This window comes from Ornithorhynchus anatinus, chromosome 9, assembly GCF_004115215.2.
Source record: "Ornithorhynchus anatinus isolate Pmale09 chromosome 9, mOrnAna1.pri.v4, whole genome shotgun sequence".
Lineage (NCBI taxonomy): Eukaryota > Metazoa > Chordata > Mammalia > Monotremata > Ornithorhynchidae > Ornithorhynchus > Ornithorhynchus anatinus.
In genome coordinates this window covers 8,982,921-9,003,589 of record NC_041736.1, presented here as the reverse complement: position 1 = coordinate 9,003,589, position 20,669 = coordinate 8,982,921, and the positions used below count along the sequence as shown (strand labels likewise).

At 43.3% G+C, this 20,669-nt stretch overlaps 1 protein-coding gene across 1 annotated transcript in view; it reads right to left on the bottom strand.

Moving 5' to 3' along the window:
• GALNT5 (polypeptide N-acetylgalactosaminyltransferase 5) overlaps window positions 1-19,772 on the bottom strand; it is a 32,889-nt gene extending 13,117 nt beyond the window's left edge. The window contains exons 1-5 of the mRNA XM_001512227.6: window positions 17,918-19,772; window positions 6,916-7,082; window positions 4,348-4,467; window positions 3,826-3,961; window positions 1,035-1,154 (exon numbers count right to left, since the gene is read on the bottom strand). Coding sequence (XP_001512277.1) covers window positions 1,035-1,154; window positions 3,826-3,961; window positions 4,348-4,467; window positions 6,916-7,082; window positions 17,918-19,398 — 2,024 coding nt within the window. The 5' untranslated portion in view covers window positions 19,399-19,772. The remainder of the gene's footprint in view (window positions 1-1,034; window positions 1,155-3,825; window positions 3,962-4,347; window positions 4,468-6,915; window positions 7,083-17,917) is intronic.
• Window positions 19,773-20,669: the final 897 nt, after the last annotated feature.

Here is a 20,669-nt window from a genome sequence, read left to right as displayed (position 1 = left end):
GTCTTCTCACACTACAAGAAACCAGGTCTGAAATTCAAAGCAAAGCTGCCAGGCAGGGGCAACTAGTAAAATTTATCCAAAATCCAAATGACTCACCAATGTGTACCTCAAAGTTGGCCCTACCATGTTCCCTTTGAAGAGGAAAGAGAATAAGGAAATTGGGGAGAAAGGCTCTTCCCCCCCCCCTTCTCTTTCCTTCCCCTTTCTGCTACTTAAACATCTTAGTAATGCCTTCAGTTATCTACTTTAATCATATGTATGAACTTATGCATTCTATTATTCAACTTCATCCTGTTTTATTCCTGTTTTTCTCTGATGTCCACTAGCTGAAAATTAGTTTTGCCTATCTCATCCATTAGACTTTTAAACTCAGGTCAGGGAACATGTTTTGTTTCTTTTGTATAGTGCCTAACACTCAAATGCCACTGATTGATGCTTGAAGCCTGAAAATCAGGGATTACCCTAGAGTGTTTGTTCTCCAATCAATCTGAAACATTCAGACACAATCAGTGCAGTGCTAAATGGCAGATCATCTACTTTAACTTTTTTATGGTTTTTGTTAAGTGCTTACTATGTGCTTACTATGTACTGTTCTAAGAGATGGGGTAGAGAAAAGTTAGTCGGGTTGGACACAGTCCATGTCCCACATATATAATCTCCATTTTATAGATGAGGTCTCTGAGGCACAGAGAAGTTAAGTGACTTGCCCAGGGTCACAAGCTAAACAAGTGGTGGGGTGGGAATTAGAACCCAGGTCCTTTGTGTGTGCCTACCACCATTACCTTACCATTACCTGAGCAAACGAGTCAACACATAGCCTTTATTTCTCTTGTCAGGTCATGTTCCCCCATTGCATCCAGGCTTTTCATTGTTCTCGAAGAACTAATCTTGGATTGTTTATTCCCTATTGTATTGGTTCATATATTTTCTGAAATCTGGGATTCATATTGGACTGGGTGTTCTTTGGAGTTGACTGCTTCTACCTGGTAAGAAAAGGCAGTTTTGTTACTGATCCCTGAATTTCACATTCTCACCTTATGATGTCAGTTTCCTTCATTTTATTTTTCTCAATTACTTCTGGAGGAATTGATTTCCAGCCAAAATTCATGGGCCACGTGAAGATACCTCTTTGAAAGTTGTCCACTGTCTGGTAACTAAACCAGCAGAAAGAAAAGCAGGCAGATGCCTCATCAGAGTCTAAAATAATACCTGTTTGGAAAGAATTAGTCAAACTGCAGTCATAAACCTCCCACTAGTCTACTGACCCCTGAGAAAGGTATGGGAATATAGTGATGATTTGACAAGATGAGTCAGAAATCTTGCTTTCTAAAATCTCATTCTTCTACTTCAAGGGTTGCCCCCTCTCACTTACTAGATCAAGTACAGCGTGCTCAGGAATCCATTGACAAGGTCGAAAGACTCTCAACTTCCCTGCTTTATTCATCCACAAGCATGACTTCAAGTGGAAACTAGCTCATAGTTCTGGAGGGTTGTAAGGACAAAATACAGGGTGGCACCCAGAGGATGAGGGGTTCCGGAGCAGGTTGGCTTGGTGTGCTAAACAAGGCCTAGCTAGAGACAGGGATGAGCAGACCGACCAGAGAGACAGTGGAGCTTAAGTGCTAACTTTTTCCTTCTGAAGGTGGGATGAAAATGGGGTAGAGATTTCAGGATAAGTGGATCCTGGGATAGGGCAGACTTCAGAGCTAACCGGTCTGGGATCTCCAAGTCCTGATTGGAAAATCTCATTATCCTACTACAACCCAGCCTACACACTTCACTCCTCTAATGCTAACTTCTCATTGAACTATCTTGCTGGCAGCCTCTCGTCCACATCCTGCCACTGTCCTAGAATGCCGTCCCCCTCCATATTTAGTAAGCTTAGTAAGCATAGTATTGTAAACAGTTAATAATAATTACAGTGTTTGAGTGCTTGTTATGTGCCAGACACTGTACTAAGTGCTGGGGTGGATACAAGCAAATCGGGATGGACACAGCCCCTGTCATTCATTTCATTCAATAGTATTTATTGAGCGCTTACAAAGTGCAGAGCACTGTACTAAGCGCTTGGAATGAACAAGTCGGCAACAGATAGAGACAGTCCCTGCCCTTTGACGGGCTTACAGTCTAATCGGGGGAGACGGACAGACGAGAACAATGGCAATAAATAGAGTCGAGGGGAAGAACATCTCGTAAAAACAATGGCAACTAAATAGAATCAAGGTGATGTACATTTCATTAACAAAATAAATAGGGTAATGAAAATATATACAGTTGAGCGGACGAGTACAGTGCTGAGGGGATGGGAAGGGAGAGGGGATGAGAAGCAGCGTGGCTCAGTGGAAAGAGCATGGGCTTTGGAGTCAGAGGTCATGAGTTCGAATCCCAGCTCTGCCACTTGTCAGCTGTGACTTTGGGCAAGTCACTTCACTTCTCTGTGCCTCAGTTGCCTCATCTGTAAAATGGGGATTAAGACTGTGAGCCACACGTGGGACAACCTGATTCCCTTGTGTCTACCCCAGCGCTTAGAACAGTGCTCGGCACATAGTAAGCGCTTAATAAATACCAACATTAGAGGGGGAGGAGCAGAGGGAAATGGGGGGAAAAGAGGGTTAAGCTGTGGAGAGGTGAAGGGGGGCGGTAGAGGGAGTAGAGTGAGAAGGGGAGCTCAGTCTGGGAAGGTCTCTTGGAGGAGGTGAGTTTTAAGTAGGGTTTTGAAGAGGGGAAGAGAATTAGTTTGGTGGAGGTGACATGGGGCTCACAGCCTTAATCCCCATTTTATAGCTGAGGTAACTGAGGCACAGAGAAGTTAAGTGACTGACACAAGGCCACAAAGCTGCTAAGTGGTCGGGATTAGAACCCATGACCTACTGACTCCCAGACCTATGCTCTGTCCACTACACCGTGCTGCTTCAATTATAAGTTTTCTTTTTCTGAGCCTATTTTCTCCTAGCTATAAAGGGCACGGCAGCTCCTAAAAGTGCTGAGGACCTCTATCTGCTCCCTGGCCTAGAGCGATGGTGTCCCACAAGTGATGACCACTGAGAGCTAGGGCTTGCAACCCATCTGTTACATTTGGGAAACATCGTACTGGAATTTGGGCTTCGCTTATATTAGCTCCCCCCCAAACAAATGACATCTTCCATCACCTTTTGAACATTCCCATGAACACAAATCATGAAATCCTGTACTGTATAAGCAAAGCCTTGGGAGTCAGAAGGACCTGGATTCTAATCCTGGCTCCACCACTTGGGCAAGTCACTTACTTCTGTGGGCCTCAGTTATCTCATCTGCCAAATGGGGATTAAGACTGAGTCCTATGTGGCACAGGGACTGTGTCCAACTTGACTATCTCAGTGCCTGGCACTTAGTAAACACTTAACAAATACCACTTTTTTAAAAAAGAGTCTCCCCTCCTAATAATAATGATGGTATTTGTTAAACGCTTATTATGTTCCAAACAATGTTCTAAATCATGGGGCAGATAGAAGGTAATCAGGGTGTCCCATGTGGCGCTTACAGTCTTAATATCTTAGAACAGTAAGCGCTTAACAAATACTATCATTTTTATTCCCATTTTACAGATGATGTAACTGAGGCACAGAGAAGCTAAGTGACTTGCCCAAGGTCATACAGTAGGCAAGTGGTGGAGTCAGGATTAGAACCCTTGTCCTCGTACTCCCAAACCCATGCACTTTACATTAAACCACGCTGCTTCTCCTAGCTAAACCTCCAGAGACACTCCTTCGGGATCAAGTGTCAGCTCGTTCTCTTCTTCTTAAGGAAGGGGCAGTCACAGGCTCACATGCAGTAAAATGAAATTACCTCAGGTCCTTGTCACTAATGACTTCAATCACTGGGCATGCTACTTTCTTTCTGTGTAAACGGACTCTTTCTAGCAGAGGCTCCAGCCACCCAACGTTACATTCCACGTGGGAATCTAAAAATGTCAACACATCACCTGGGGGCCAAAAATGAAAATAACATTATAAAGATGAAAAAACATTATTTTTTCTTTAAAATAGAATTTTTATCTATTCTAAATTGTCAGCCCTCAGTACAGGGAGACCATCTGTTTTGCACCTAATATGCATTCCTAAAGGTTTTAATACGGCACTTTTCACACAGAAAGCACTCAATAAATTCCATCAATTAACTAGAACGTCCATTTACAAGCCACACCCATTTTTTCATTGTTCCCCAAATGTCTTCTAGGATACTCTGCCCTTATTAGGCACATGAAATGAAAGCACGCAGCAATCTGGACTAGGAACGTACTCTCCCTAAACCCAGAAAACCTTTATCCTACTCCAGATAGTAATGCTCAGTGGTTACAGTCTTCCTTACCTGTAGCAATCTCTGCACCAGCAAGTCTGGCTCTTATTAATCCATGTCGTTCTTTGAGGTGAAGTACACGAACTTTTGGAAATTGTGCCATATACTTGTCTAAATTGTCTTTAAGGTGCTCTAAATAAAAAAAAAAAAACAGGTGAGAAGTTAGAAATCTGTTCGATCGTGTTTGAGTGTTTACTGTGTGCTGAGTACTATACTAAGTGTTTGGGGGAATATAATAGAATAGTTAGACACACACCCTGCCTACAACAACTTTCAGTTCCATCAGCTGGACCTTGGATCAATGGTAAATTCTGGGATAAATTCCTCTCCCACTCTAAGATTCTTAACTGTGGTGACACTGTTGAGTTTCTATGAAAACTGCAGTGATTCACCTCATTCCTCTGGGGAGGGTTTGTGTTGCTGTAATGTCAGTTGCCTTGCTTTTTGGTGTTTTTTTCTTCCACAACTCTCTTTCTCACCTTTTAACTTTAAATTGAAGAGACTGATTCCGTTTTGGATTTGCACAAGGGCGGTATGTTACTGCTCTGGCAACTGTATGGGATTTCTGGGTAAAGAGTTCACAACCTGTGGCCTTATTCAATTTTTCACTAAGATCTTTGACTGTTCTGTGTTATAAGAGCAGTGGGGCAAGCACTTTTATCCTCATGAGTGCAGGTAAATGTGGCCAGAGGGAAAGGTAGATTTGGCATCAGTCCAATTTTCATCTGGATAAACCAGTTCCAAAGGCTCTGTCTAGTGTCCAGAGAAAATGTGTAGACATTTGGGGTGGGGAGTGCCTTAAAGCAGTTGGCTATTGATGGTTCTTATGGGCCACATGGCAGGGGGAGTGGTTTTCATGGCTACTCTGCTGTCTCTACCACCCCATCAATGCTGCCAGCTTCTTCCGACCTGACCTCTGAATTTTCAAGACCCCTGGAGATTAGACATGGGTGAAGTGAGGCAATATGATTGGGGTGGGATTGGAGAGCCTTTATTTCTCCTTCCCCATAAATGGATTTTTGATTGCCACACACAGGAGAAGGCCTATGGAGTAGTACCAACTGGCCATTTGACATTACCACTGACATTATGTGAACCATCTGCTGCACTGTCAGAACACACTGGAGCTTGGGAACCCTTTCCCAATTTAGACTTCATCAGGCCAATGTAAAGCAGCCAGTCTTGCTCCAGGCTTCAGAAAATGCATTGTAAGTGATTCCTAAAGCTCTCCTATTTTTTCTATCTTCTGTTATCACCTACAGTCACAGGACCAGAAAGGCCAACTCCTATATTTTCATATTGTACTAAAAGGAAAGGTGAGGTAAAGTTGAATAGTTCCTTTAATAATAATAATAATAATAGTGGTATTTAAGTGCTTACTATGTGCCAAGCACTGTTCTAAGTCTTGGGGTAGATACAGGGTCATCAGGTTGTCTTATGTGGGGCTCACAGTCTTAATCCCCATTTTACAGATGAGGTACCTGAGGCACAGAGAAGTTAAGTGCTTGCCCAAGGTCACACAGCAGATAAGTGGTGGAGGCGGGATTAGAACCCACATCCTCTGACTCCCAAGCCCGTGCTCTTGCCACTGAGCCACGCCACTTAAATATGCTTTGCATATCAGAATGTTTTGAGACATTTTGCCTCATACCTGTTAACTCTATTTGAAAAACGATGATTGAATTAGTTAAGTGGTTACTGTGTGTCAAACACTGTTCTAAGTGCTGGGGTAGATAAAAGGTAATCAGGTTGGACACAGTCCCTGTCCCACTTGGGGCTCACAGTCTTAACTCCCCATTTTCCCAGTAAGGGAACTGGGGCCCAGGGAAGTGAAATGACCTGCTCAAGGTCACACAGCTGACAAGTGGTGGAGGCAGGATTAGAACCCAGGTCCTTCTGACTCCCAGGCCCATGCTCTACCCATTAGGCGATCCTGCTTGGTTATACCATAGGGCTGCAAAATGTGCTTCTGGGATGGCAGGGCAGCTTTTGTTTGTTTGTAATTTGTATATTTACATTGGGAGTTTAAAAAGTCAACTTAAAATAAGTGTTCTGTGGTCTGGTTTGCCTTTGTCTACTTTCAATTTAGCTTTGGCTTTGTCTACCACAGAACAAAAATGGTAGTTTGTGGAACCCAAATACTTTAAAAAATGTTATCTCACGAACTCATACCATCCAGTGAGAGGGATGGTAAATATGATCACTTCTATTACTATTGGGGAAACCACAGTTCACAACCCTCTGACTTTTTTTTTCTAAAATAGCCAGATAAGTGAGACCAAAGTTCATTTTTTGGGACTTGAATTTTTTCAATTAATTTACTAGTGTAAATCTTGCCTGAGACCCAGAGGGATGAAATTCTTTTTTGAAAATCACTGCATGCAGCTACCAAAACTCAGGTGCCCAAATGCCATCATAATTCAATAATACTGCCAAGCTCAAACTGCATTTCTCTCAGGGCAGAATGGAGGAAGGAAAGTGACTTCTTCTTCAGTGGCTCAAGTTCCATCTACTGCATAATACCCTCTTGGGTTCATGTTCATTCACTTTCTGAGCTGAAGAGAGGCAGGACTTTTCTACCTTTAGTGCTGAAGTCATCCACTAGGATAATCTCTTGAATCAGATGGGGAGGAGAACGGTTGAGAACACTGTGAATGGAGCGAAGAAGAGTGGACCAAACCTCGTCCACGAAGCACATGATGATTGTGGTGGTCGGGAGGTCATTATGAACCAACTGCTCTGCACACCTGGGTGATGAATAAAACATGTGAGACCTTGGCACTACTCAGCACAGCAAAAGCAAACCCAAGGATGTTGACTTAAACTTCATCCTACCCCTGGTAGTACAGGAACTGTGTCCTATTTATCTTTGGACCTACCCTGGTGCTTAGCACAGTGTTTGACACACAGGAATAGCTCAAAGAATACCAAAAATATGGACCCTTTTTCTATTTTCACACAGAATTGGGGGCTAAAGAAAGCATGGATGATCAGGAATTGGGAAGATTTGCTACCATCGAAGGACTTCTAGTGTACAAACCATGAAATCTGAGGGTAAATCAGAGCCACAGGATGAAATTGCCACCTACTTAAATAGAAAAGCTAATTAGTTTTATATGCCATTGGTCCTAATTAACACCCTTGTTGGCAGTCTCAGAAGAGAGGATCTTTTCTTTCTTTCACTTTTTATAGAAGCATTTTTAGGGCGTAACTGTGTATAGCTATTAGATAATGAAACTGGTCTCTGCTCTGCCTCTCCTCCATGCTCACCTCATGGGGAGCATACTTGCTGCCTGGTAGCCAGATCGAATCATCTCAGTTGCTCAGAAGTGAGAACGGGAGTGCACTGTTTCTGCTCAGTAACACAGCTGTTGCTTTTTGTTTCCTTCCATTTCCTGTGGTTTACTGATTGCCTCATTGATGACACACCTTCATTTCTTGCCTCTGGCACTTCCCCAATCCCTCATAAAGAAAATGTGCTATTCTGCCAGTGGCTACTGCTGATAACCCAATCAGGAAATGCTGATTTTTCAATAAGAAACTACCTGTGTGGTTTGAAAGTATGCTTGTAAGGACAAGACACTGGATGCGATCTATTCTTCTGAACATCGTGTTTTTCCTGTGCTAGATTCAAAGAACAGAAATTGGTGACAAAATTGCAGTTTTGTGAGTGTATAGCATTCTTGGCAGGTGGGGGCAGGGAACATAGTGATAAATAATAATTGTGGTATTTTAAACCAATTACAACATGCCTAGCCTGCACTAATGCTGGGTAAATGCAAGGTAATCAGGCCAGGCACATTACCTGTCCCACATGGGGCTCGTAGTCTAAGGAAGGAGAAGAGATATTGAATCCCCCTTTTACAGATGAAGAAACTGAGGTACAGTGAAGCTAACTTGTCCATGGTCACCCAACAGGCCAGTGACAGTCGGGATTGGAACACAGATCCTTAGACTCCAGGCTCATGCACTTTCCACAAAGTGACACTGCATGTCATGTGAAAGGGAGGAGGGTAGGAAGCATGTGTCTTCATTCTGTCCCAAATTCAGTGGCTTACAATTTGGGTGCTGAATAAATACCACTGATGATAGAGCACTTACTATGCATTAAACATCTGTATTATGTGCTAAGGTGCCTACAAGAGAAGCAAGATAATGTACTGATTGATTTCTATAAGAGCAAATAGAACTCTTACCTTCCTAGTTAGTTGGATATTTGGTATCTAGAAAGAAGTCTAAAAAGAGATGGGGGTGAGGAGTGTGGTCGGAGGGAGGACTGATACTGCCAGAGCCTACATCATTCCCTAATGACCTTTCCTCCCCTCTTTTGCCTCTCATTGCCATGCTCAAAATTAGAATTCAGAACCTATTTATTATGGAAGATATTACACCTGAACAGATAAGTCAACAATGCTGGATGAACTCTTTTTGAAAACATAAGGTTTTTCTAACTTTTGAGGGGAGAATCTTGCAGGTGATGCAAGGCATTATCTAATGGTTTTATTATTCCTGATAATTGTGGTACTGGTTAGGTGCTTACTATGTGCCGAGATAAGATAGTCAGGTCAGACCCAGTCCCTGCCCCACATGGAACTCACAGTCTAAGTAAAGTGTTTCAAATCCCCATTTTTCAGATGAGGAAACTGAAGCGAGTAGAAGTTAAGCGACTGGCCCAGGGTCACACAGCAGGCAAGTGGTAGAAGGGGGATTAGAACTCAGGTTGCCTTAGCATCCCCAGCATTCCAGCAGTGCTCCTCCTAAAGCTGTGCCCACCACTGCTGCCCCTAAAGGACTGAGGCAGAGGGACAATGAAGCCCTCACTACTGCACTATTTATAGATACTGAAATAGTTCCACAGGCCTTGTGAACGCAACCAAGTGTAGCTCATTTTTACAGAGGGTTGGCAACATTGGTACCACCTGCTCCTGCCCTTGGAAAGCAGCAATGGTGGCATGGGCAGAGCTGCTCCTGAGATTTCTGCGGCAGCTGCAGTGGGCACAACCATGTGAATTTATGGGCGGTTAGTAACCCGGTTACTAACTATTATAAATAAAATGAATAATAATAGCAGAATGCCTAGGCTGCCCTTGTAGGGTGAGGTCATGTGGGTGGGGGGACTGCAGGGTTAGTACAGTGCTCAGTTCTGAATATTATTATTATCAAAATATTTAAGGGCCTTCTATGTGCCAAACACTGCTGTAAGCACTGGGATAGATAAAATTTAATCAGGTTTACATAGTCCCTGTCCTACATGGCACTCACAGTCTAATTAAGAGGGAGTAGGATTGAATCCCCATTATACAGATGAGGTAACTGAGGCACAGAGAAGTTAAGTGATTTGCCCAAGGTTGCACAGCAGACACATGGCAGAGCTGATATTAGAATCCAGGTTCTCTGACTCCCAGGCCTGTGTTCTACCCGCCAGGCTATACTGCTTTTCATCACTATGACTGCTACTACTGGAGACAAAGAGAACAGATATGTTTTAAGGATCTAAAGGCCAAGACTGAGGTCATGTGGAAGAGTGTTAGGAGATAAAGCATAGACAAGTCACAGTGTTGGACTTTTTGAGCAATGACTTTGGAAGGTTTGTGAGACTAAGAGCAGGATTGAAAATAGAACTAGCCAATAATACTAAATGTGACTTCCTGTTTCCAGGTTATCATTTGCCACTCTTAGTGTAGAAGGTATTATCGGCCCTACTTCAGTCTTTCCAGTCCCACCCACACATAGGGATAAAATTCAGTCTCTATCTTCACCTTCAAAGACAAAGAACAATTATGAAGTAAAAAGATTGATTGCTGGAAAGAGAAAATCAAGTGGGTTTATGCAGATGGCATTGATTTACAGATGGTAATGCCTGTCTAAATTGGTGAAGATTGAATATCAGGAGGTCCAGGAAAGTTTTGATAAACTCATTATCAAGTGGTCCCCTGTTGGATTACTAAAGGCATGAGGTAGAGAGGTAGGCTCATCCAGAGGTACATTCCAACCAATAGAGTGGATGTAAAGGAGGGTAATCATCCTACGTTAATGAGTGTATTGAGCTGGTTGGACCACTGGCTTATAAATTTATGCTATGTTTTAGGTAATCCCATTTTAAGTAAAGTCATAAATTGGTCATCAAAATATTCAAGTTTCTTGACCAAGAATAAGGTCTGAATGGGGGCAATCTTGAGTAATTCAGAGAACACTCACTTGGATAATGGTGGCTTCTACCCTGATACAATGAAGCAAATCAATTGCAAAAATGCTGGTGAGTGCGGAGACTGAGTAGAAGGCATTTTTACCTCATTTTGTAGATTTTTTAAAACTTCTAAAAGATGAGATCATGCCTGCCATAACTAGTACAATTTTATGCATGCACTGAAGTTGTGGTTGTGGAAAATCTTCACTAATAGCATAGAAACAGTCTTATGGAATAACAAATTGTTGGGTAAGAGGAAATAAATCTTGGGAAAATAGGCCTCTAGGCCTATATTCAAGGTTGGTACTATCTTGGGGGAGCTGCCACTTGTTCAAAGCCGTTCCTTAATCTAAGGTGATCAAATTTCCATTCTGAATGGACGACTTTTAAAGGGAAATTTTCTTCCCCAACTTGTGAATGCTGAAAACTGATTCTTCCATCTGCCAGTGTCAAGATTTGAATGGTGTCTATCAAATAAGAAAAGCTGAAAAATCAGTAGATTTGAGTGAGTGATACCATTTTCCCCCATTCTATGAATTTTTCATTTCATCCCATAACAGCCAAAATGTGATGTCTGGGTCAGGTCTCTGTCCTCGCTGTTCGAACTAAAGGTCGATGAGAAGCTTTTTTCATCTTCTATTTGCAATTCAACTACTGGCTTGGTGTGTGCCTTTTGGGGACCTCCATTCCCAAAGCTCGAGTATCTTCAAGTTGATCTGGAGGAGAATAGAACATCTCACTGAGGAACTCTGCCCAGAATTCTATTCTATTTTCACGGGGAGGACTTAAAAATTATTGGGGTTGTCTTTCTCTGTTGCTTATTAGGAGATAACCCCTTTCTCTTCTTTCTTGACCAGCCTGCCTCTGTTACCTGTGGTGTGAGACACGTAACCCCTAATTTTGGAAAACTCCAAGCACAAAATTTCCGCTCGGGAACACAGAACAAACTGAAGACCTGGTTCCCCTTTGGAAAAGAAGCAGTGTGGTCTAGTAGAAAGAGCAGAGGCCTGGGAGTCAGAGGACCTAGATCCTAATTCTGGCTCTGCCACATCATCAGTGGTATTTGAGTGTTTACTATGTGCAGAACACTGTGCTAAGTGCTTAGGAGAGTTCAGCAGACACATTCCCTGCCCACGAGTTTACGCCGCAAGTCGCTTAACTTCTCTGTGCCTCAGTCTCTGTAAATGGGGATTAAGGCTGTGGGTCCCATGAGGGGCATACACTGTGTCCGACCTGATTAGCTTGTATCTCTCTCCCCATTGCTTAGTGCAGTGCCTGGCTCATAGTAAGCACTTAAGAAATGCCATTAAAAGAAACTATCCATAAAGACCTAAGCTATTTGTCTTGGTTTTAGAAATACACCTCCGTCATCAACTTTCACAAGCTTAGGAAGACTCGGAATGAAATCTGGAGGGGGGAGTAAGGGTATACTTCCTCCTCACCTACTTAATCACCAGGGCAAAGTGTTGGAACATTTTTTAATAACTTTTCCTCAAATGCAGAAACTGAATGTGTGGCATTTCCTCCTAGAGTATTTTTACTTCCTAATTAGGCGGCACTCGAACTGTAAATGGCATATTCTAGAAGGGGACCCGTACTGATTCTTAGAATCATTTGTCTATTCCACAACAAATTTAGAAGTTTTGTGGGGTCAGTTGCTTTTTCTCAAAGTTTCCTAGCAGAAACTGTTCTCAGTTCCAATTAGTCTGGATAATTGCCTTACTTTTATAATTGTATAAAGAGAGAATAGTAGGAAGAGGAGGATATTGTGGTCTGTTTGGTTTGAGCTTCGGAAGCAAGCATATTTTTAAAAGTTGTACTAAATGCAGATTCAGGAAAGCATAATTTTCTTAAAATAGGGTGCATTTAGGAATGACATCTTGACTCTACATACTGGCCAAAATAGTGATTTCCTCTCAAAAAGAATAAAAGGAATGACAGCAACAAGGAAAATCAACCCCTCCTCCCCCCCTTTTTTAAGTGGGGTGGACTGATCAGCATGGCTTTGTGGACAGATCATGGACCTGGGAGTCAGAGGATCTGGGTTCTAATCCAGGCTCTGCCATTTACCTACTGGGTGACCTTGGACAAGTCACTTATCTTCTCTGTATCTATTTCTTCATTTGTAAAATGAGGATTAAATAATTGTTCTCCCTCCCTCTTAGACTGTGAGCCCCGTGTGAGACAGGATCTGTGTCTGATCTGATTATCCTGTCTCACCCCAGCGCTTAATGCAACGTTGGCACATAGGAAGTACCTAACTAATACCATTGTTACTAGGGTATTTTATCTAGTGTTTGGCATATTTAATCTGTCACCAAAGCCTCTCAGTTCTACCTTCATAACATTGCTAAAATACTCCCTTTCCTCTCCATCCCAACCACTACCATGTTAATCCAATCCTCTCCTGCCTTGTTACTCTGTCAGTTTCCTTCCTGACCTCCCTGCTTCCTGTCTCTCCCCACCTCAGTCCATACTTCACTCTGCTGCTCAGATCACTTTTGTACAAAACTGTTCAGTCCATCTTTTCCCCAATCCCAAGAACCTCCAAAAACTCCTTATGACGGACTCTAACCCTCATACTTCAGTCCTCTAAAGTCAACCTACTCGATCTCATCTTTCGCCATCAACCCCTTGCCCACACATCCTCCCCAGGGCCTGTAACTCTCTTCCTCTTCATATCTGATAGACAATTACTCTCCCTCCCTTCCAAGCCTTATTAAAAAGCACATCTCCTCCAAGAGACCTTCCCCAACTAAGCCCCAATTTCCTCTTCTCTCACTCCCTTCTGCTTCACCCTTGCACTAGGATTTGCACCCTTTATTCGCCCTATTCATAGCACTTACATTCATATCTGTAATTTAATGTATTTATATTAGTGTCTCCCCATCTAGACTGTAAATAGGGAATGTGTCTACCAACTCTGTTACACTTTACTCTCCTAAGTGCTTATTACAGTGCTCTGCACAGTAAGCAATCGATCAGTTGATTCACATAGGAAGTACTTAATAATACTAACCACAGTTTATTTCCAGAAAACTGCAATCAATATGTATGCTGTTATTTAGTGGTAGTTTCAAACTGATTTCAACAGATTCCAAAAGTAGTGGGCAAAAGCTGCAAGTGTTCAGCAGCAGCCCAGTGCTTCCAAAATCTGAAACAACCAAGAGTGAAATCTGTCTCAGGGCTGAGAGAAAGAACACTGTTGTTTTTTTTACCATAGGGAAGAAATGAAACAATACTCCAGAGATGTGGGCAGAATAGTATGTTTAACATTAAAGTTTGCTTTTAAATGTCTAAACGATAGGCTACCAGAATGAGTCCAGCTATGAATTATAATCCTGGAGCCTGGAGTTTGATCAGGGGGTAGGAACATGTTGATCGCAATTTTGCTACTGCTTTTACTTTCCCAAGTGCCCAGTCATGGAACTGAAGGATTGATAGGTTTTTTAGATTACCTAATTATTTTCAAATGGCCCAGGTTGGTTAGGCGTCTTTTTTTAATCTCACCCTTTTAAATGGATCAACTGGGCCTTGCTTTTGGTTTAAACTGGAGAGGTCTTTATACGTTAGTTTGTAGCATCAAAAATCACCTTACATGAAATATCTGTTACAGAACTGGTTTGGATGCAGTTGCCACCTGCAGCAACTTTGCCCCTTATTGTAGAGGATACGGTGACTACTGAGAGATCTCAAGTGAGATTGGGTGTATGTTTGTCTTTGTGTGTGTATGTGTGTCCATCCCAAGCTACGGTGACAGAATAGTCCTTGTGTTGGTCAGTTAATATCTAAAACCTTGACCCTGTTTTCAGAAGAGATGGATAAATCTAGCCATGAGTACGATGAACCTAGTGCCCTCTCCTTAGGAAATGAGGCACAAGAAAACATGTGTTTGTCAGCTCAGCATGAAACAGCTCTTATAGGGATTTCTTCTCTTAATCTTTTCTCTTTTCCATAGTGGGCTGGAGTATTGGATGGGCTTATTGCTTGCATATGGTGCTGCAGGCAGTGTGCCTATATTTAACAGTAGTGTGTGATTTGATAAGAGGGAAGGGACTGGATTGCAGCCCTACAATGGGTTCTGACTCATCTCATCTAAACATTCAGGCACATTTTATCTTTTGCTCTGAGATATTATTGGAAGATGAAAGCCTGGTTCAGAAGCTGCTGGATTTTACTCTTTCCTTCCTTGGCACCTATGATACTGCCAGAACCCCAGTGGACCACACAAAAATATTTATCCTGGGTGATGGTGACCTTATCCACATATTAAGAGATATCTATGTCCTTCTAAACTTAGAAACTTTCAGTGCCCCAAGGCACTGACTGCTTCTTCCTCCCCACCTTCTTGGACTCCGTTTCTCAGCTGGACCACTTTGACAACTTGGCACTCTACTGACAAATCCAATTGGCAGCACAGATTTAGTGTCCCATGTTCCAAACTCAAGGCTGAAATCAGGTAGGAATTCAGACCTGAAACTTAACATTTATTTTTAAACTAGGGGCCTACTGCCTGGCGTGGTGCAATTAGAGGGGCTGAGAACTCCTGGCATTAGCACCAGGGTGGGATTTCACCCTTTTTATATATCAGGAGCATTTAATCTGCACATCTCTATACTTCCTAGCTCCCGGGACACTGAATAATAATAATGTATTATCATCAGAGTCAACAGTCGTGGTTTTTTGCAAATGTTTGGGGCAATACCTATTGTTTCACTGTCATTATGAAAGAAAAAAATCCAATCTCATCATTAAATTATTTGGCCTCCCAGGCCCCCACACGTGGCTCAGTAGAAAGAGCATGGGCTTGGGAGTCAGAGGTCATGGGTTTGAATCCCGGCTCCGCCACTTGTCAGCTGTGTGACTGTGGGCAAGTCACAACGTCTCTGTGCCTCAGTTACCTCATCTGTAAAATGGGGATTAGATTGTAAGCCTCACGTGGGACAACCTGATTACCCTGTATCTACCCCAGTGCTTAGAACAGTGCTTTGCACAAAGTAAGCGCTTAACAAATACCAACATTATTATTGTTATTACTGTTAAATATACAGTGAAGTGATATCTCAGACAATGTGACACAGAGAAGGGAGACAGCAACAGAAGACAGACCCAGTTGGTATGGGACAATTAGAAATAAGGTGCCCGACAGCAGAGGTTCCAGGAGATAGCAACACCGAGGCGGAAACAAAAATGGCACCATGCATTATGGGTAGCGAAGGCAACAGTGTGGCAAGGGACGAGTTTTACATGCATCCTGGATGGAAGCATTTGTTACTAACACACCGGCCTTATCCACACACACTGATAAAAATCTCACCATCAGTAGTGTCATCTTCAAATCTCAGGCAGTCTATCTATTTCCATGAGGAAGGAGACACTGGAAAGTTGGAAAACAAGAGGGAAGTACATAGCAAGTGAAAATGGCCCAGCTTACTTGGCTTTCTACTGATCCTAAAGAAAGCACATTATAGTTTAGAAAATGCCCAACTCTTGGATGTTGTCATGACTCTTTCCACATTCTAGAATACAGTTCTGGTCACTGGGGATTCTTTTCCCCAATCCACTTACATGCTCAGCAAAAGACTCTCCAGAAAAATCTTAAAATGTAAGAAAGGTAGAGGTACGTAAAACACTGGCCATTTCACTGCTTGTTACTTCGTTACTGTGTGGGAAATGGGCTAGTAGGAACTAGGGATGAAAGTCAAAATGCCAAATGCCATATGGTCATGTGGAAAGGGCCTAGATCCCGAGAGTGCCTAGATCCAGAGTAGGGTCCATATTTGGATTCTGCCATTGGCCCATGCCAAGTCACTTAACCTCCCTGGGGCTCGTCTTCATCATGTGTCTTAAATGGGGATAGTATCTACTATTCCCTACCTTGCAGGGGTATTGTGAGGATAAAATGAGATGTGAGAATGTGTATAGCCTTTTAAGGTGTCCAAAAACACTTTCACACATAGGGGAGGTAGCGTGGCCTAATGGAAAGCTCATGGACTGGGTGTCAGGATCTGGGTACAAGTTGTGGCACGGCTGCCTGCCTGATGTGTGACCTTGGGCAAATCACTAGATTTTTCTGTGCCTCAAACTCCTTATCTGAATGATGTGGATAAAATACCTCTTCTCCCTTTTTCATTCATTTAGTAGTATTTATTGAGCACTTACTGTGTGCAGAACACTGTACTAAGTGCTTGGGAGAGTACAGCATAACAATAAGCAGAAGCATCCCCTGCCCACAGCAAGCTCACAGTCTAGAGGTGGAGACAGGTATTAATATAACTAAATATATTATAGATAAGTACATAAGTGCCATGGAGCTGGGCAGGGGGTTGAATAAAGGGAGTAATTCAGAGTTGCCGAAGGTCCCTCTCAGACCATGAGCCACATTTGGGACCATCTCTGATCTGATTATCTTTTATCTACCCCAACTCTTAGCAAGGTGTTTGGCATGTAATACACGCTTAAATATCAATCTTCTTATTAATGCGTGAGGTGGTTTATTTTTTAGGCTAGGAACAACGGTGTCATTCAGAAGGAAATTTAGTTTATGAAAAATCCAATTTCCTTGGGATAGAATGTATGCCCCACTACACCCCACACAGCAGTTCGTTTCTCTCAAGCTAACCCATTCCCTGTGCCTCTTTCCCATCTCTCGCTTCTGCCCCCTGTACATGCCCTTCTTCCTTCCTTCAACTTCTTCTCCAGACTACCACTCTTCTCATCTACAAATCCCTCCTGAAACTCCTTCTTCTCCAGGGAGGCCTTCCCTGATCCACTTTTCCTTTCTCCAGTTCATATCCTCCATATGCCATCTCAACCCTTTAGCACTCCCCCCCACAACTACGAGCTGACAAATACCTGTAGCATTTCTGAGCATATCAACTTTACTAGTTAAGCATTATGGCCTAATGGAAAGAGCATGTTCCTGGGATTCAGAGGACCGAGATTCTAATCCTGGCTCTGACACTGGCTTGCTGGGTGACCCTGGGAAAATCACTTAATTTCTTTGTGCCTCAGTTTCTCATCTGTAAAATGGTTATTCAAGGTCTGTTCTCCCTCCCCCTTAGATTGTGAGCCCTGACTGAGACAGGGACTGAGTCTGGCCCAATTATCTGGTATCTACCCCAGTGCTCAATACAGTGCTTGGCACATAGTAAGCACTTAACAAATACCATTAGCATCATTTAAGCACATCCACATATTCAGCTTTTTATTCTCTTCTTCCTCCTATCTGTAATTTTATTTGCAGTCTAGCGGGGAAGATAGACCCAGAACTTCTTGTTGGCAGGAATCATATCTACCAACTCTAGTATTCTCCCAAGTGCATAATTCAATGCTCTACCAACAGATACTCAGAAAATACTATTGTGTGATCAAGGGAAGAAAAATGGATCTTACCCATCAGGTCTTGTGTCCTCAATGGCTCTGTCTACTGGGATCAGATCGCTCAGATAGACATTGAAGTTTCCCTCTTTCCACCTCTTCTTTGCCCTCTCCTGCTTCTCTGCAGGAACGACTGCTGCGTGCCCAAACTGGCCTGGAGCTTTGGGGTCTCTCGGAGACAGGGTCACATCGAGAGTGAGGACTTTGTGCATTCTGGGATCCTGAGGTGAATAGATGTTCTTGTGGCTTTGGTTCTGTTCCCTAGACAGATTCTCGGTCTCTAAATGTGCCCTGGTGAGCGCTGCTCCTTGAACAAATGTTTGGCGGGTCTGAAACCTGGCAGCCTCGGGTGAGATGTTTAAAGGCAAAGCCTCTTCACTTTTGTTCCTGGGAGCGGCGTTCTCTCGGATCTTTTCTGAAATCTCTGTGAGGGTGACTTTAAAATAGGCTTTGGAGTTAGGGAGGCCTGCGATGTTTGTTTCCAACTGCTCCTTTGTAACAATCACAATGGGACTCTCAGAGTCATTGTGTACCTTCTCATGACCCTCTCTGGTCCTGTCTTCTTTAAGATGGAGCCCTAGCCCTGTTTCCTTGGCAGAGAAGGTTTGAAGGTGATCTGGGTTTGCAGTGAGCTCCATGACAGGGAAAGTCCAGTTTTTCCTGGCTATGTGTTCATGTTGATTTCTTCCCTTCAGCTGAGCCTGGCTTTCCTTTGGGAACATCGTCTTCTCAGCTCTGGGCACGGATAGAGCAGGTGGGGATTGCTTTACAACTCCCTCCATTTGCAGTTCTCGGTTTAATTCAGGTGGGGGATATTTCAGCGTGGCCCCCATTTTCAGATCTCCCACAGTGTGGTGCTTTGATGCAGTTGTAAGTTTCCCTCCCAGCGGAGATAGGTTTTTTCCAGGAGGGAACTTGTTTGAGAGTTTGACAGCTGCATTTCCTGGTGCTAAGGCGGTGGCTGATGGGGTCTGCTGGGGTATGTGGAAAACTGTATAATTTTTGCTTGCCACCCTACTTAAATTACCAATTTTGACTCGATTTCCCCCCTGTCTCTCTTGCATGGGAAGAGAGGGCTTTGGGCTCAGCGGATGTCCTGGGTCTCTCTTCAAAGGCACAACCACTTTATTTAAACCTACCCAAGATGTTGGGCTGCCTCTTTCTGCACCTTTGAACAGTTCTTTTCCAACCTTGGGTTGGTCTGAATTATCAGCTTTCCCCCATTTCTCTTCTGTCCTCTTATATTTTTCCTTTCTGTAGATCCTGGTGGGAATTTGGGTCTGCTGCCCAGTGCTCTTGGGAGGGACAATCCCTTGGTCTCGCAGAACTTTGAATCTCTCTCTCTGAATGAAGTCTTCTTTGAGGACTCTGGTATTAACTTCATTGAATGAGAGGCGGAGAGCTGCCATGTCAAAGAGCAACCAGATGACAGAAGCAATGAAGATGAAAGCCAGGGCTCTCCCACTCCCTCGAAAAAACTTCCAGATCTTGTTCATCTTCCAGTGTGCCCGTTTTAGCTGCTTACCTTCAGGTACGTGGCGGCAACCAGCAGTCAAAGACCAATCCCCTCTTCTCCGGCCCCAGCACAGCAGCAATTCAGAGGAGAGACTCAGCTCCTCCTGCCTATCCGTCTCTGCTGCTTGCGTGGCATGTTCAAGCAAAGCATCTGTGCTTCCCCAGCCCTCCCCTGGTCAGGCTAAGCAACGTTTAATCCCCGAGCTACAGGGGCATTAGGCCACCGGTGTTGCGATCAATTCCAGCAGCACATTACCTTTGCATTGCTCGTCTGCTGTAACTGTTCTCCAAGACGTTCCTGAGCTGAGAGAGAAGTGGTGATGCAGCTGTTTCTTTTTCCCTCACGGTTCTCATTCTTCAAGCTGTAACCCAACACCCCGTACACAAGGAAATGATTTCAGTCCATTTCCCAGACAACGTCATGCTGCTCTCACCTCAGTGCCTCTTTTTTTTTTAACCAATTAAACCGGCCCCTATTGCTTAGGTTCGTTTTCCATCTACCTAGTCCATTAAATGTTAACTCCTTTCTTCCTGCTCTGACTGGCATGGCTTAGCTGTCAATCCGTGTTCCCAAAGTTTCTGATTCATGCTGGCCTTTTTCAATGATGAATGGAGTTGTTCATTTCACAGTCTCATATGTGGGGAGTAGAGGACTAATGCACTGGCAGGCATTTTTTTTCTTAAACTTTTTCTGAGAAAAAAAGAAAATTCTGCCTTTTTTTTTTCTTAAATCCTCAAATCCACAAGGGGAAAACTTGATAAGTGGCAGTTAGGCTTTAGCAGTGATTAGATGACTTGCATTTCTAGACCTGCCTCCAAGTGTACCCCAGAATACTGATGTCAGTATTCTGTGTTTGTTGGAACATTGCAGCGTTCTCCAACCCCTCGGTCTTGTGGTTCTGTCTCACAGAAACCTCTGAGCCCTGATAGATTGATCAAAACCACTGATGCCAGCACCCGTGACCAGATGGAAGCTGACAGTGGGGCCTATCAGAAGGCCTACATGAGGTTTCAGTCTCATGACAAAAATTTCTCATCTCCCCCAGCTCAGTAACAACATTATCACTAGAAGAAGAAAAATACATGGTGCAAATATTGTACCCCTAGCCCATCCCTTCTAGCTTTTATGTAGCTACCTGTCCTTGTTGTATCTTATGCTGTCGAGTCGTCTCTGATCCACAGAGTATACTACCTGTCCTAGAACCCCACAGACCTAGTGTCATCTTCAACTTCTCGCTGTCTCTTAACTCTC